This window comes from Cavia porcellus, unplaced genomic scaffold (assembly GCF_034190915.1).
Source record: "Cavia porcellus strain 051 isolate PalLab524CR breed Dunkin Hartley unplaced genomic scaffold, mCavPor4.1 scaffold_10, whole genome shotgun sequence".
NCBI lineage: Eukaryota > Metazoa > Chordata > Mammalia > Rodentia > Caviidae > Cavia > Cavia porcellus.
The window spans coordinates 55,380,160-55,397,211 of NW_026947493.1; the positions used below are offsets into that span (position 1 = coordinate 55,380,160).

The window sequence follows — 17,052 nt, forward strand, 5'->3', positions numbered from 1 at the left end:
CCTTCATTCTATAAAGAGCCTAAGAGAGGAAAAAAATTTTCTAAAAAGTGGAATAAGTCAGGCAGGGGATCTGAAATGAGACGGCACTAAGAATTGTATCCCTTTCAAAGAATCAATTTGCTAACTCCTGGATCTAAGGAAGGGTCTATTTGAAAACAGGGTCTTGGGGCCGGGATATAGCTCTGTAGCACAAGTGCCTGCCTGGCAAGCACAAGGTCCAGTATGGAAAAAGAAAAGAAAAGAGGATCTTTTTAGAGCTAATCAGGTTAAGGTATGGTCACCCTAGACTTGAGTGAGCAACAGTAGCTGCTGACCATGTGCAATGCAAATCTGCCAGAGGCCCAGAGACTAGTACTGTGTGAAGCCCTAGAGAAGGCACTCTGGGACAACACCCATGGTGCTACAGACAGAGACCAGAGGCCTCCTCACCCCGCTTCCAGGCCTTCCAGGCCTTGTGCTGCAACCACAAGCCAAGGAGAGCCTGCAGCCTCCAGCAGGAGGCAAGGAAGGGCTCCCCTAAGGTTCCAGAGGGAGTGTGGCCTGAGACACTTCCACTTCAGACTTCCACCCTCCAGAACAGTGCAAAGATAGATGTCTTGTTTTAAGCCTCCTCAGTCTATACTACTTTGTTAGGGCTGCACTAGGAAATTAACACAGAAAGGAACAGAAAAACTGACTCAGCCATTTCCTAGCTGGGTCACCTTTGACCACGTCTGTCCTCAAGAGCCCCAAGCTCTTTATGGATAATGATCCATAAAAGTGGGTACAGGGAAGGAGTCACCTTTCCCATCCTTCCCCACGTTCGGGGACACCCCTGCTCACCCTACTTCCATCTCCCCTCTGCTCTTTCAAGGGGCTGCACTCGCAGGCCTCACCTTTCAGCCCCTCAATTCCATCTCCATCCCTTCAACTGAGGAAGTTCTCAGTCACTGTTGCATTTGGCGTCTGACAATGAGCTTGGGTCTGACATCTCTATCCTCGGATACCTCGCCCACTGCCCACCCAGACTCTGCTCTCACCACTCTTCAAGGCCTCCTCACCCCGCTTCCAGGCCTTCACCATCTCGGCCTGGATCCTTGCCCCTAAGTGCCTGGGTGGTTGCCCCGCCTCCAAGCACTCACCATCTGCTCCAGAGTCAGCTTCACTCTACCAAGGTATCTGACCACTACAGTCCCTGGTTTCAATCTTTCCATGGTTTCCTACCTTCCAGGGAACTTAGCTTACTGTTCTAGAAGCCACCTGCTTGTCTGCCTTTACTGCCCACATTCACTAACCCTTCCAATCCCAAGTTCACCAGGGAGACATGATTCTGAACTCATCCCCACATGGGGGTCATAAACTACTCCTGGAGGATGTCCCTGTGACAGAGGCTGAGAAGTGTGCCTGGCTCCGGGAACAACCTGCAGCAATGCCCACTGTGCTGGAACACAGCCCGCACTGGGCAGAGTGGCCTCAGCCTTCTGCGCCCTCCCTGCAGGCCCCACTCAGCTCTACTCACAAACAGTCTCCAAACACGCACACAGGTCAGCCACGGGGAAAGGGAAGAACACAGTACAGCTTCATGATACGCCTTACATTTACCACTTTTTATGTATCACATTCACCTCTGCCTTATCAAAGACTTTCCTACTCAAAACAGACATAAAACATCACTTTTCTAAAGAAATGCAACTTCTACCTCATATGTCATCTAGATTGGCACTGTTTGGAGGTCGCCCACCTTCATGTTACAGAGACACCCTGTTTACATAGCCAGGGAACAGGTATCATACAAAGGCGAGTACCTCAACTGGTCCCCAGGATGAAAGAAGATGCCAGAAAAGCCTAAGGCTTGTGATGTCTGTCATAGTCCAAGAAAGAACCTGTTGACATACAATTGAGCTAGAAAGTAAAACTGCACATGCCTCTCCTTTAGTCTCCAAACAGGTGACAGTTGCTTTAAGAGTGGAGTGGGAATAAGAAATTTCAGTCTCTAGGATAATCTCACATCAGTACAAGCAAGAGGAAATAGTTTCCCTCTTTTTAACCCTATACACATACAAAGATACATAGTTCCAAGTATCTTCAGCGGTAATATCCCAAGAGATCACAAGATACTTTTTCCCCTCACGTGTCTATGCTTGCAGCTCTGGCTCTGTGTACCTGCTCTGTGTTTCTCGATATAAAAATATCTGAGAGGAGGGGACTCTCAGAGGTCCCCACATCAAGGTGGGATCTCTTCAGTTAAGATGGGGCTTCTTGGCTATAGCCTGATGGACATTTTGAGCCGATTACTCCGGGGGTCCAGGCTCCATCCTAGTTAGGTGTGTGAGAACTAAGAACCAATGCCTACAGGGTCAAAATTACCCCAGGGTAAAGACCACTGACCAGACCACTCCCTTTAAAGGGAGATGCAGGTCTTCCATGAGTTACTTCTGAGCCATCTCCTCTCCTCACCATTCCACCCTCCGAAGATCACTTATAAAGCGAGGGTACTCCACAAGAGACAGAGGTCAGCCCTGGAGAAACCTGGGGATCCCCAGAAAGGAAGTGTCCTCCTGCATCCTTAAAGTTCCTTTCCAGGAATAAGTTCAACAGCTCGGTTCCGTTCTGCTTTTCATTTCATAAACTCTCACTGTGCTTGCTATTTGAGGTCTCTGCAATCTTTTTTTTTTTTTTTTTAAAGCGGGGGATAGAGGAGAAACAGAATGAAAACCATGAGCCAAAACTTGACTCCTCAGCCTTTAGTTTCAAATACGAGAGCATGAAACAGATTTTTTTCAACTGCCCATAATTTCTGAAGTCACTAGAAATAACTAAAGGTGCTTCAAGTCAGGTCTGTGTCTTCCTGTCTTTTCTCAGAAAGGTCTTAAGTGGAATAAAGTCTATATAAATAACCTCTGGGAAATTGTCCGGTGGGTTTTTGTAGAAAGGAAACTGCTGCAAAGGAGCACAGCCACGAAACCCCTTTCGCTAAGGGGTGGCTGTGACCAGAATGAAATGCTTGGGTCTGAGGGGCACACAGGAGCAGACAAACCACCTCACAGGGACACCTGTGACCAAAGGAGAAGTTACGCCCGGAATGATTAACCAGCTCTCTGTTATCCATTTCCAGATGGGCCCAGATGCTGGGGTCAAAACTCTACCAGCTAAGAACTGAGGTAAGTGCTAGTCCAGCTCAGCTGGAGCTGGAGACACTACGGATCTCCCCAGACTCAGTGTTCCCCTTTGTGAAGTGACCTGAAACATGAATCAGTCCATTCCACTCACTCACTCATTCATTCATTCAACAAGTATTTGCTGAGCCATAGATGTGAAGCACTATTCCAGTGAAAGACAAACATCCCTTAAGGAAGCTTATATGCCAATTCTATAACTTATTGTAAAATCAGTATTCTTAAACTATGAGTTGTGAAAGTCATCCAGCAGTAGTACCAGATGAGCATTTACAAAGAAAAAAAAGGAACAGAATAGTAAAAAAAAAAAAAAAAAAATATATATATATATATATATATATATATGTGTGTGTGTGTGTGTGTGTGTGTGTGTGTGTGTGTGTTTGTGTGTATGTATCAGCACACACACACAGTAAGGTGTTGCACAAACCTGCTTCCCTCCTAGACCCTTGTTGCGAACAGATGCACACATCTGAGCATGGGTTGGTCGTGCCAAGAGTGCAGAGGTCCCCAGTATGAAAGCCTCTTTTCCTTCCAGCCACTCTCCCCTCCTACTCTTGACACTGACTAGTTCTTAACAGCCTGTCCATAAATTCAATCTCACTACATTCTCCTGTGCCCAAGCACATAGCATTTTGGCTAAATATCAAAGAACAGATTCTTTTTTGGATCAGTGTTTCTAGCTTTTCTGAGTAGATGCCCTTTTACACTGGTCTTCCTTGTCTAATTAAAAAAAATACACCATGGCCAGAAGCCACATGAACTTTTACATGGATTCTTTTTTCCCGAGACAGGGTCTCACCATCTAGTTCAGAACTCCTGCCTTAGCCTCACAAGGTCTGGGATTATAGGCATAGGCCACCAAGTACAGCTTCAGTGGATTCTTAAGTACTGATCCTGAAAGCTTCTATCCAGAAACACAGAGCATACAAACACACAGAAGCTATGTATTCACTGCCTCTGTATACTGTGTTTGATGTTCAAACAGGAGTGTGGATGGATCCCATGCACAAAGACAGGTAGTCACTTTCTGGGCCCCGAGTGCATAGTACTCGCTATTTGAGGCTCACCACGAGGCCAGGCATGTAGGCACACACCTATAATCCAACACTCTCAGTGAGGCTGAGGGAAGAAGACCACTACGGTGAGGCCACCCCACCACCACCCCAAATCACGTTCTTATCAGATGGCTGCTTATGATGGTCCCACTTATTTTCTTACTTACTCCCTCCTTTTTCAATTCATGCGAACTACTAAATGTGAGCATTCACAGGTACAGACAGCTTTCTTTTTAGTTCCGATTATTCATTTGCTCATGATAAAATTGTCTAGTCCCACAGTCCCAAGCTCTTTCAGAGTGCTACTGAGTTGTAAAGATAGTTCTTAAACATTTGCTGAAAGGCACGCCCGTCCCTCTGGGGCCTCAGAGGGCCCCCGTCCTCAGAGTCCCATGCTCTCTGGGGCCATGAGCAAAACTGGGGAAGTGAGCAGTGAGTGGAGGTGAACAGGACACGAGGCTTTCCCTCCTTGTTGCACAGGCCTACCTGCACAGAGGCCTAGTCCTGCACCCTCACCCCAGTATGCCGCTCTGCCCAGAGCTGGGCAGACAGGAACCCAGACCTCTTTATTACACATTCCAAGGTGAGCCACCAGAAAAGGTGGGGGAGTCCTTGAAGAACAGGGTTGTGCCAGTCCCACTCCCCGGCAGACTCTGGCTGCTTCCAAAGGCCCTGGCTCCCAGAGACCACCTAGATCGAGCCCCTCGGGCCTTTCCACACTGTCCCCTTCCTGGAAATCCAAACTGCAAACGAGTGTAACCAACTGCAATTGAGACGAGACAAACACTGCGTTTGCATACTTCCCACTTCCCTCAGTCAGCAACTACACAAACTGGAACACTTAAAGCTGGGTTTCATGTGTCATATCACCCATGTTTCACCTTTAAAACGAGAAACATTGTTTTATAAATGGGGAGGGGAAGAAGGCTGAAGGGAGGCGAGGGGAATGGGAAAAAAAAGAATTAAGGTACAAATTTCCTATGAAGAATGTGATCATTATGTACATCAAAAATGTACCAATAAATATTGGTGCAAAAACCGTGCAACCTAGTCTTCACTTACTAACTATCTCTAAGAAAACCTCATTGCTTCTCTGGCTGGCTGCAGAGGAAGTCACTCCACTACCTTCTGGGGCTGGCGGTAAAATGATGGCCTTGAACACGAGCTGATAGAGTGGAATCCTCCCTGTGAATCCTCCCGTGGTCAACACTCCAGCCTCCAGGACAATCTCGCACTGCCACAAAGCAGGAAATAACTGCTTCCAAAGGTACAGTCGTTTGGAGTTTTTCCAAAAGCCTTGCATAGGTATTTTTGTAAATTGCTCTTAATTTCCCAGAACAAAATCCAGGACCCTTATGCTGTATCAGGCCCTTGTGCTTCAGGTGTCTAAATCTTGTTTTTACAAAGACAGAGGTAAAGGTAGTCTTCATACATTACACAGGCAACTAGAAACCATGGCCTTCCAAGTTTTTTTTTTTTTTTTTTCTGTGATATTTGCTAATAACAAGCTCAACGAACTCAAAGTGGTCCGAATAGCAGAGAAATAATAACTAAAATCTAACTTCCCAGTATATATACATATATACACTAAATATCTCTGGCCAAATACTTAACAAGCTATCCTCTCTCTGCTTCAGACCTACAACAGCTGTTAACTACTGACAACACCGCAACATGCCAGAACATCTTACGCATTAGTAATTTTAAAACCAGGTAAACCCCATTATGTCTGGGCTTCACGACAGCAAATTAACTTTACAAAAAGTAGTTACCAAACTTCTGAGTAGGTGATCCAGGTGGAGATGAATTCCCACTAGGGGACAGGTAGAGATAGTTTTTGTTCACTCCTGTATCAAAATCAAATGGGGACTTGTAGTCTTCATATAAGTCGGTGTCTCTGTGATCCATCCCAGGCAGAGGCAGAACGCATGGCTCTCAGGCCCCCAGAAGCTGTCTCAGCGGTCAGTTGCGGATCCTTTTGGCCTCTCACTCCCTTGACGAACAAGCTTGCTGAAAATATCTTCCCGGTTTGGAGGCCCCGCCCCAGCGTCCGGGCCCAGGTATGGCTAGGTCAAGCAGGCCTTTTAATAAATGACTTCTCCCAAGCAACTTTAGGAGGGGCTCTGTTCACCACCTGTTGTTCATTTCAGTCAAGGAAGAACAACATGGGGCAGAGGCGTGGAGCCGGCCTCAGTAAACAAAGAAGGGCGACTGGCTGTGCAGTATCGCTGGGAACACTGAAAAGTTCAACCAAATGCCTGACACTGTCAAGATAATAAGAGTCGGCGAACCACAACTATAGCAGGGCAGAGTTAATATTCTAGGACAAGGAAGGATTATCAGCCAGTAATCTCCTGCAAATGCCATCTGGGGGATTTTTTTCCACCCTGGATTTACCATCGAAATGGTGAAAGCTGAGCTTCCTAGTTTAGCAACCAGCTTTCTAAGCACAGGCTGATACAAAAATAAAGCTGTATTTCTATCCTGACTTATCCAAAGTGGAGGCTGCATCGCTAAGGTGCAGCCTTAAAATTTGCAATCTGACTTGTCTCTTGCTTTCCTTTCTTCCTCTTCATCGGAAGGGCGGTGTTTCAACAAGAGAAGAATCAATAATCCACTGACAGTACAGCTCCTTTGTGGCCTGCACTCCTGTTTGACTAAGGCCTCAGCTCTGCACATTCTGCGCTAAGCCTGTTTGTCTTGGCACGGCCCAGACGGCAGTGGCAAAGCTACAGTTAGCTCATAAAACTTCCAGTTTCAAGTCCAGTTCCTTGGGTACAGATCTCTCATCAGAACCTCTGTATGCTCCTGATGGCCTCTGCTCAAGCACTGGCAGCCCTGGCTAGCACTCATGCGGCCCCTAGTGGGCAAGGGTCATCACTGCATAACCACAAAAAGAAGCAGCTCTGTCTTTCTAACTCTACCTGAGAGAAACAGAACTTGACATATTCTCCCTGAATTAGAAACAAACACAATACTCAGTATTTTTTAAACATCAAAAAAAATTAGGGTGTCTAGTGTATAAAATATACATGCATCCAGGTAGTCCACATTGATCTCAATTTATGACTGGTTAATTAATTTTTTTTGTTAGTGACATGTTGTACTCTATGGCAAGTCTTTCTCTTACTTAAGTTTTTTTAAAGTTTATTTTTAACAAAACAGTATTTTTTTCTCTCAAACAATACTAGAATTATAGCAGTTATAAATGATATTTTATATTTAGAAATAGCATAATTTTTAAATTATTACTTAAAAGAATAAACTGTTGAGCTTCCCAAAATCTATGGCATCTCTCACTGTGAGAACACAATGGAATATGTTCCTGGCCTAGGGATGGCAGAAGGAGTCCCTGTTGCTATGGTTTAGATCTAAAATGTCCCCCAGAGTCTCATGTGTCCAGAGATAGAACTTTCAGAAGGTGACTAGACCATGGAAGTGCTATCAACAGACTCACTCTTGAGTTCCTGACTGAATGTGTTAGGAGCTGGGGTCTGGTCAGAAGAGGTGGGTCACTGGGGTATAATCTTTCCAGAAGGGTGTGTTTTTGACCCAGATTCTCCCTTCTCACCTGCTTCCTTCCTGGCTACCATGGAGTGAGCATCTCTGCTTTGCCATGTCCCTCTGCCATGCTGTTTCTGCCTTCAAATAGCCACCATGGACTGAACCCACTGAAAACAGGAGCCAAGTAAACCTCTCCTCCTTTAAATTGCAGGTGTCAGATATTTCATCCCAGCAATGGCAAAGCGAGTAATACACTGACCTCCCTACACATATTGGCAGAAAAGACTCTACTCTAGTACCTCACTTGTTCCTCCTCCTGGAGCCACAGGTATTAGAAGGTGATTAAAGGTATTAGAAGGAACAAGATGGTATTAGAAGGTGTCACAAATGCAATGCAAACCACAGCTGCCTCCATACCTCTCATCATCTCAACTCCACATCCTTGCCTTCAGTGCTGACATCCAAGTGACCCGAAGTGCTGACTTTTTCTGCCAGTCACATACCTTTAAGCCTCAGACAGAAATGCCACCCTTTCTCAGAAGCCCTCCCAGGATCTGCCCCCTCTCCCCTTTCCAGCAGCAAAACACAGATGTGAAGTGCCTATTTGTTAACCTGTGTCTCTACAGCCTCCCCTCCACATTAGGTGCTACACCTGAATTAGACTGCGATAGGTAACATGGAATGAAACAGTCAGGCCTTATTCTCAAACGTAATAAGTAATGGTCTAAAAGTTTTACTCTATCTGCTTGGGTATAACCTGAAGACTGCTACATAACATCCCAGCTCTTGCAACCAATATGGTCTCCACATCGCCAGACACTGTAACCTTAAGAAAAATGAAAACAGACAACCAGGCATGAAAGCAGCCTGGGTGGACTAATGCAGTGACAGAAGTTCAGTTAACTCAAGATTTGAATGCAAAGCAAAAGTGGATTTAAAAATATCTAAAATTGGAAGTATAACTTGGGAACAGATCACCAAAGACCCTGAGTGACAAACAATTACATTTAATGTACTGGGAGAGAGGGGAGCTGAAGGTTTTTGAGCCAGGCAGGGAGAGTATAAAAAGTAAATGTGAGGGCTTGTGTGTATCTCACTGGTAAAGCATGTGCCTGGCAGGCATTGGGTCCTGGGTTTGATCCCCAAGCATCGCAAAGAAAAAGTAATTTCAAAAGCAAACATTATAAAGGCGGTTCTGGGCGTGATACACAGGATGTACTGCAGGGAGAAAAAGGATAAAACAGAGAGGCCTTTGAAAGAGAATCCTGGTGAAACCTAGGCAAAAAGAAGGGACGCCTTTGGCTCTTTTCACTTCCTGCATGAAATATTTGGCCCAAGGAAAAACCAGTTAGATTCGATCCTGCTACTGCAAGACTACTTCAAGATCTATGTGCAGAAGAGTGCATTCAACATCTTCTTCACAGCATTCTTTTCTCTGCATCTGCCTACCTGAGATTCTGGGCCTCAAAGTAATTATACCCGTAGGGCTCTAAATCTGGGGGAGCTTTGGGGATCCTTCTCCCCACCCAGACAGGACAAGCAGCACAGACAAGCAAGGGAGGGGTGCAGCATTTGAGCCCCTAATCCAACTGCCCTGGGCTTCCCAGTTAGTAAGCACTATGTTTGCTATTGTCCTGTTTCCCTTCGAGTTTATTCTATCAGTTTCACAGAAAAAGTCTCACAGAACCTCCTTCCTAATCTGATTTCCCGCTATTACCCAAGCATGGTGCAGCCAAACTTGATTCTCCTGCTTCCTGAACACATCCTGAATTTGTCCCAGACAATTTTTCCAACTAGAGTCTCCTTTCTCTATATTTTTACCTGTCAATTCCCCACCTGCTTATCGAACTCTGCTTAATAGGGGATGTTCAGTTTTAGATGCTAACTGAAATGGAAAAAGTAAGCTTCACAAAAGGCCATTACAAGTGGATTATATAAATGCTTAAATATTCATGTAATAAAAAGTATGCAAGTATTAATATATGATGTAGAAATACATAATTTTATCATGAAAACATATTCTTGATACATTTAGGTAAATAAAACAGTTCTAAGGCATATTGCAATGGATTATATATATTTGTATAATAACTAAAGAGAGATCAACCAAGCAAAACAAAGAAAATGGGCAAAAAGAGAACTCTGTCCCTGAACCCCAGAAAAGTGAATCATGTGCTCCAGAGCCAGCAGAGGGCGACCACAGGCAGCGCAGAGATAATTCAGGGAATCCAGTAAAGTGCATAACCCATTAAATGACTCACCGTTGCAAATGGAAATGGTAGTAGGTTCTACAAATAACTGTAAAGAAAATCAGATTTCTATCTGCCTAGTAATACATCACTCAAATATGTCAGTGGAGATCCTGCCCAAATCTGAAAGACATTAAAGGGATAATTCTGACTAAAAAGCTATGCAATACACAAAAGGTACTCAGTGAGCCCCGGAAGTGGACCACAAACACAGACAAGGCAGCAACAAGAGAGGCAGGGCAAGGATATTGTGGCTATGCCACCATGACACAGAGCAGCTTGATGGGACTCCAACGGCCAAACATGGGACCACTAAAATAACTCAGGATGGCAATAAGCTATCACCCACTGAAAAATAGCCCATGAGACCACAGGAATAATGAACGCAGAGGAGCAAGGAAGACTTCTAATTTCAGAAGAATGCCATGCTGGTCATTACCATAAAGAGTCACACTGGGCAATCGAGAGGAAATTCTGACAAGGAGTGAATATTTGCACAAGCTTAAAGTGCTCCACGACACACAGAGATTAATTACCTGTCGGAAGGGAAAAGAGGCTGCAATACAGTGAGAAATGGGCAGCACCTTCACTGGATGATCAACGCTGCCATCACCCAGTGAGCAGCACGTGGAAATGTGCCCTCAATAACAACTCCACATGCAAAAACAAACTTAATCACTCGGGAGGGAACACCAGGCAAATCCAAAATGAGCGCAGTTCTACTGCTTAAAAGGAAAGCTGCACTCTTCAAAAAGATCAACTTCATTTTTTAAAAAAGGCTTTGAAAAGAATTCATTAAAAAATTTAAGAGATTTTTAAAAGCACGTGACAACTAAAAATCCAAGACTCGAGCCTACATTTGGTCTGATACTAAAAGGAAAAAAGAAATTCTGTACAATAGGACACTATGTGGGTCAGTAGAAAAAATTGAATTACAATCCCAAATTAGATAAAAGTCCTATCAATCTCAAATATACTGAGGTGGACTGTATTGTGGTCATATCAGAGAAATACAAAGGGAAAATATTAAGGGACAGTATGTCCTAGTGTATGCAACTTCCTCCCAAATACTTCAGGAAATGACAGTGCTGCGTGTGCATATACCAACAATGATAATGCAGATGGGGAAAGGCGGAAATCGTGAATCAAGGATGCAGGTGTCCTTATACTATTTTTTTGTTCCATCTTTCTGTAGATTTGAAGTTTAAAAGCAGCTGAGAAGAACATCTCTGCAATACGTTTAGCAGGATGGAGAGAGCTGAGAAAAAAAGGAAGAGGCCGCCTCTCGTGGCACTAATAGGGGCAACGGCCTCATATTAGGGACCAAGCTTTGGTCATGGCTTAGAGACACAGGCACACCTGGCTCCTGGCCACTTCTGAGAGCTGAACGGAAGCCCTGCACCTTCCACTAAAGCAGCCGCTGAGGAAGTCTCCCCAGCTCCCCCTCCTCTAGTCACTACTAGAGGAAGGAATCTGTAAGGAGAAAGCAGGCCAAGGAAACCGCAAAGACAGAAAATGCCTTCTAATAATGATAATGGTGACAATGATGATGATAATGATAATAATTATGACTTGCCCCTAAGGATGAGGTGTAAATTATGAGTAATTTATACCAACCCTTTGGGGTAGGTTTCTTCACTGCACCCACCTTAAAGGTGCAAAAGCTGAGGCACACAGAAGTTAAGTAACTTGTCCCAGGCATAGTAATTAGGAAATCAACCGGGAATGAAACACATGGAAGGAAACCTGGTGTGACCCGTATCACAGAAATACAAGGAGGAGAGAGCAATGTTGTGAAGCCACTGGGCTTGGAGTGCTGGAGTTTAAGAAAGAGCCGTGGCAGAAGATGGGTTAGGGGACGGAGAAGCTAGGGCAAAAAAGAAAATCGAGGGACAAGTTTAAGAAATGTTTCAGTGGATCAGAAGAGATAAATAATGCCCAGGGGGCTGTGCAGGGAGGCCAGGCACGGTAAAGCAGCTGTCCAGAAGTCAGGGAGAGATTCCCATGTTTAAGTTAAAAAAAAGCTAGACTAAAACATCCCAGCATTCTTCTAGACACACATGTGAGCCTTCAGACTAGGAACTCTAGAGACCAAGGCAACATTCCCTATGGAAATGCCATTCTATTCTTTTCGCATGCCTATAATCCCAGTACTTGAGAGGCTGAAACTGGAGGACTGCTGTGAGTTCAAAGTCAATCTGGCCTATGTAGTGAGTTCAAGACCAGTCTTAAACTTGAACTATGATAGTGCGCCTCAAAAAACCAAAATAAAAAAGCAAGCAAGAAAAAAAACAACAACAAACCCAAAACTATTTGGACTTGAGGTACAGCTCTGTGGTTAACTGTCTGCCTAGCAACCAAGTAGTCCTGGGTTCAAACCAGAGCACTGGAAAAAAAATATATGTATGTAGGTATATTTATTTATTTATACATTTGTGTGTACAGATAGCCCCTTTAGAGACCCCTCTTCAGAATAAAAATGTGCAAACTAGCAGGTATATTGAAATTATTCAGACCTAAATGCAAATACTCTTTAAATAATGAGTTTAAATCCATTTTCCTGACCCACTGACTTACAAAGACGTTCTCACTTGGTGAGAACCGTAACACTCTTGGTATAATGTTCTTCCATCCTCTCAAAATAACTGAAATTGAGTAACAATGTCGAGTTGAAGTTTTCTTTTACAGAGAGATGTAGTGGCACATGCCTGTAACAGATCCCAGTACTTGGGAGGCTGAGGCAGGAGGATCACCATGAGTTCAAGGCCAGCCTGGACTACACAGTGAGACCCTATTTCAAACAAAACAATGATTTCTTTTTCATCCTTGAAGGCACAAGGTTTTTTGTTTTTACTTTTAAACATTAAAGGCTTGAGTGTGTGGGATTTCATTCCCTGCCTCAGCTTATCTCTCTCCACACACATTTTCAGGTTTGGCCTTTAACTGGGGAGCCTGGAGGCTGGAGTGTGCACTCTGTCACAGGAAGTTGGAGGATGGCTACCAAAACGCACAAGAACTCAGTTCCACCAGCGCGATGTGTCTCTGCTTCTACTGCTCTCAGACTAAACAGTTTTCATTATCACTCTAGAAAATAATAGAAACACAGTTGATAGCTGCCATCTACCTAGTTAACTACAACATACTTTTTTTAAAAATCAGATTTTTCATTGTATGAACAGAATCTGAGTTAAAGTTTAGGGTCACTCCTCACACTGCTTGGCAGTTTCCTTAATTAAAGCACTCCAACCTGCACTTCCCCAACTGCAACAAGCATGGGAACCTCCTTGGGGCCTGGGGAAAGCACAGCTCCTGACTGAGCAGATGGGGTGTGGCCCCAAATGCTGCCTTTCACACCAGCTCTGGGCGTTGCCTGAAGCCATGAGCTCAGTCACCCAAGAGCTGCTGAGTTCACCGAGCATGGAGCCTGAGCAAGTTCAACAGCCATACACCACTTACCAAAGAAGACAGCTTCAGCACAATGCATTGGCAGGTGATTTTGAACCCTGTGCGAACATCATGGCATGTACTAACCAAACTAGGAACCTCTCTCCCTCACTTGGTGATGATGATTTTATGAACCCAGTGTCATATGTGCTGTGATGCCAAAAGTAGATTGCCAACCTGGTTGGCTTGGAATCTGAACCACCCGAGGCATTAGGAAGCACACTTCTGGATGGGTGTGGGTGGGTCATGAAGGTTGACATTGGGGTGTTACATCTGGTCTCTACCCTTCCTTCTCTGGAACTCTTCCCTCATTTTGCTTCCTGGCTGCCATGAACTGAACATCTTTACTTGCCCTGTGCCCTGCCATGATGTTTCTGCCTTTGAGCCAGCTGACCACTGACTAAATCCTCTTAAAATGTGAGCCAAATTAAATTTCTCCTGCTATAAGTTGTTGGTGTAAAGTTTGGGGTTCCAGCTATAGAAACTGGAAAACTAATACATGTGCAATTCACAGTTGTGTTAGTCTGGTTTCTGTTTTTTTTTTTTTTTTTTTTTTTTACTTTAAAGAGGGTAAATTAAACACAACAAAACAGAACATAAGAAAACAATGTAAGAGACAAGACAACCAGAGATCTTCACTATTTATCATATTGTTTCTTGTTTTCTTCCAAATAGTTGTCCATATTTTCACATATAGTGAATTTATACAAAACAACATAGTATAAAACTGATCTGAACAGGATGATGAAGGCATTTTAGGTCTTCAAGACCAGACAATAGGGAAGTCAACAATGGCTACCATAATGTCTCTCATTCTCTTCAAAATAGCTGTCCATACCTGACTTTCACGTATGTTGAAATTAAACAAAACGAAACAGCCTAAAATCACTCTGAACAAAGAATAATAGTATTGCTGGATTGCACATCCATGACACTATGGAATCAGCACTGGGTACCTTAATGTCTCTTTTTCTTCAAAGTAGTTATTCATTTCATCATGCATTATATAATCAGTTCTTATAAACTGTTTATAAGTTCTACACATGCATGAGTCTCTATACGTATATCTATCCTTTCTGTTTTAGAGGGGAAAAACAAAACAAAGCAAGACAAGACCAAAAAAAATTCCTAGAAAAACATGAAATGAAAAAGTCATATAAAACCCCAGTACAAAGTGTTCTACAATGGTTACTGTGTTGTCTCTTGTTATCTTCAATAGAATTGTCTATATCATCAGGCATAGTATAATTGAATATATCAGTATATAACAGTATTAATAAAAACGAAACATTGGAGACCGTGTAAAACTTCAAAAACAGGTAATAATCAAACCAGACTGGATATTCTAGTGAATCTTGTCATCTTTAGTGTAGTGGCATATACTCTCAGATTTGATATTATCAATCATAATAGATTCAAATAAAATCAGTCAACACAAAACAGCAATCAAACCAGATTCAAATAAGATCAGTCATAATAAGACAGTGTAAGTTATACAGGGCTTCAGATTAAGTTAATAGGAAATTAAGGATGCTTACTGTACTACATCCTGCTATTTTCAGGATAGCTGCCTATGCCCTCAAATCTAGTACAAGTAGACAGACTGGAACAGAATACAATCCATCTAAATTAAGTGGTGAGAGTAATGTGGGTTTTAAATCCTGATACACTATTAACAATATCCTCTGCCTTCCTTTGTAGACAGTTCCTCCCCTTTCACTCCCACAGGGTGCACTGCACATTTTGGGTCCCACTAACTCCCTGCTATTTACTTAAGTGGTTCTGAAGCTTCTCACTCCTGGACTTGATCTCAAATTGTATTCTTTTACCTACAAAAGCCTCAAGGTTTTCCTTCGTTATAGCTGAGTAGTTCTCTACTGCACAAAAGTTTCATGTCTTTCCAACCTATCTGCAGGTGCTTGTTGAGTTACCCTTATTTCTCTCTGCTTCCCTGTCACATAGAGCATTTTTTTCTCATATTTCACTTTTGGTCCATAAACCCTCTTTCAGGTTAATTATATTTCCTAAACAGAGCATCTCAGTGAACCGTACCTCCTGATCTACTCTGCCTGTGTTTCCTTTTGTTAGTGTATTAAGGCCTTCTGTGTAAGAGATCATAGCCAACCTTCTCTGCCTCATTTCTGCTATGCTATTTTTCTGCCATTGGTTGCCTACTTTTCTCCTTCATTCCACTGTCTGCCCCATTCACAGAGGCCTCTCTGCCACTGTTTCTGAAATCCTGGTATTTCTTTTCTCTCTCTAGAATGTCCTTCAGTACTTTTATAGGGTTGGAGTGGTGGTCACAAATTCTCCCAGTTCCTCTTTGTCGTGGAAGCATCTTGTTTCTCCATTAATTTTGCGAGACAGTTTTTCAGGGTACATCAATCTGGGTTGGAGGTTATTTTCTTTCAGGAATTTTGGAATTCTTTTTGGAATACTTCAAGCTCTTCTTGATTTGATGAACTGTGTTGAGAAATCTATGATTTTGAGGGGTTTTCCTTTATAGATGATTTGTTTCTTTTCTCTGATGGCTTTTAATATTCTGTTCTTGTGAATTTCTGGGATCTTGATTATTATGTCTGGGTGTAGCTCTGTTTTGGTTGTAGGTGGCTGGAGTTCTGTATGCCTCATACATCTGAGTATCATTTTCTTTTCCTATGCTTGGAAGTTTTCCTTAATTATTTCTGTGAATAGCCTTTGTATTTCCTGTGTATTTACCCCTGCTTCTTCACTCACAATTTTTATTAAGTTATAGATTCTCTTGTCATCTTCTAGTGTTTGTATTGTTACTACCTGCTTTCTTATTATTTTTAAGAGATCTTTCCTTTCACAATCAGACATTGCAAACCTATCTTCAAGTTTTATTAGGGTTATCTCTAGCTTCTGTCAGGCAATTTTTCCAGCTTTCATTGGAGTTTTTAATTTCCTCATAATCTTTTTTAATCTGTTTCATGTATCCTAGGTTTTCTTTATATTCTTCATTGAACATTTTTCTTTTTTTTGTGTTCCTCCATTCTTCCATCTGTATCTTGCGAGATGATTAGCATTCCTTTTATTAATCTTCTTATAGCTTGCTTTACTTGAATTAAAGCTCAGCTATGATGTCAGGAAGATATCTCTTTATGACTGCTGATGCCATATCTGATATTGCATGTTTATTGCCCTCAATCTCTTTTGTATTTACCTCTCCTGATCAGTATTTGCAGGGTTGTGGCCTGGGGCTTTTTCTTATTTCTTTCTCTTGTCATGATTTTGATTTCTTCCATACAGGTGTACAGTGGAGGTCCTAGCCCCTTTCTTTGTTGGTTATGGTTCTTCTGAAACATGCTAGCTAGGGATTTCTGCCCTCTCCAGTTGGTCACTGAGTTGCAAGCAGGGGCAGCATTTGCTGGCCCCTCCCCTCCGAGATAGTCAACCTGCATGGGCCTTCGCCACATTGGTCTATGCTGTGCCTACAGAATTGGTTCAGAACAACTTACTGGGTCCCAGCCAGGGGTGTGACCCAGGCCAAGCAGATCCCACCAATCTGCTCTCTGGGAAGGGAACAATGGACTGAAGTCACTGCCATTCCTTTTCAGCCCATCCTGCCCAATTCCAACATGTCATCCAGTCCATCGCCCCTTTCCCATGGGAAGGTCTTAT

General features: G+C 43.2%; 1 protein-coding gene across 4 annotated transcripts in view; it reads right to left on the reverse strand.

The window, feature by feature from the left end:
* The window catches only part of Tpd52 (tumor protein D52), a 92,962-nt gene that overhangs the window by 25,179 nt on the left and 50,731 nt on the right, over positions 1 to 17,052 (reverse strand). Inside the window, exon 1 of one of the 4 annotated variants that reach the window (XM_023561796.2) lies at positions 5,986 to 6,352. The exons of 1 other annotated variant lie outside the window; for it this stretch is intronic. In XM_023561796.2, coding sequence (XP_023417564.1) covers positions 5,986 to 6,121 — 136 coding nt within the window. In that variant the 5' untranslated portion in view covers positions 6,122 to 6,352. Of the gene's footprint in view, positions 1 to 5,985; positions 6,353 to 17,052 lie in introns of those variants that run through there. 2 more of the 4 variants (XM_003480045.5, XM_003480044.5) reach the window with 2 other exon arrangements.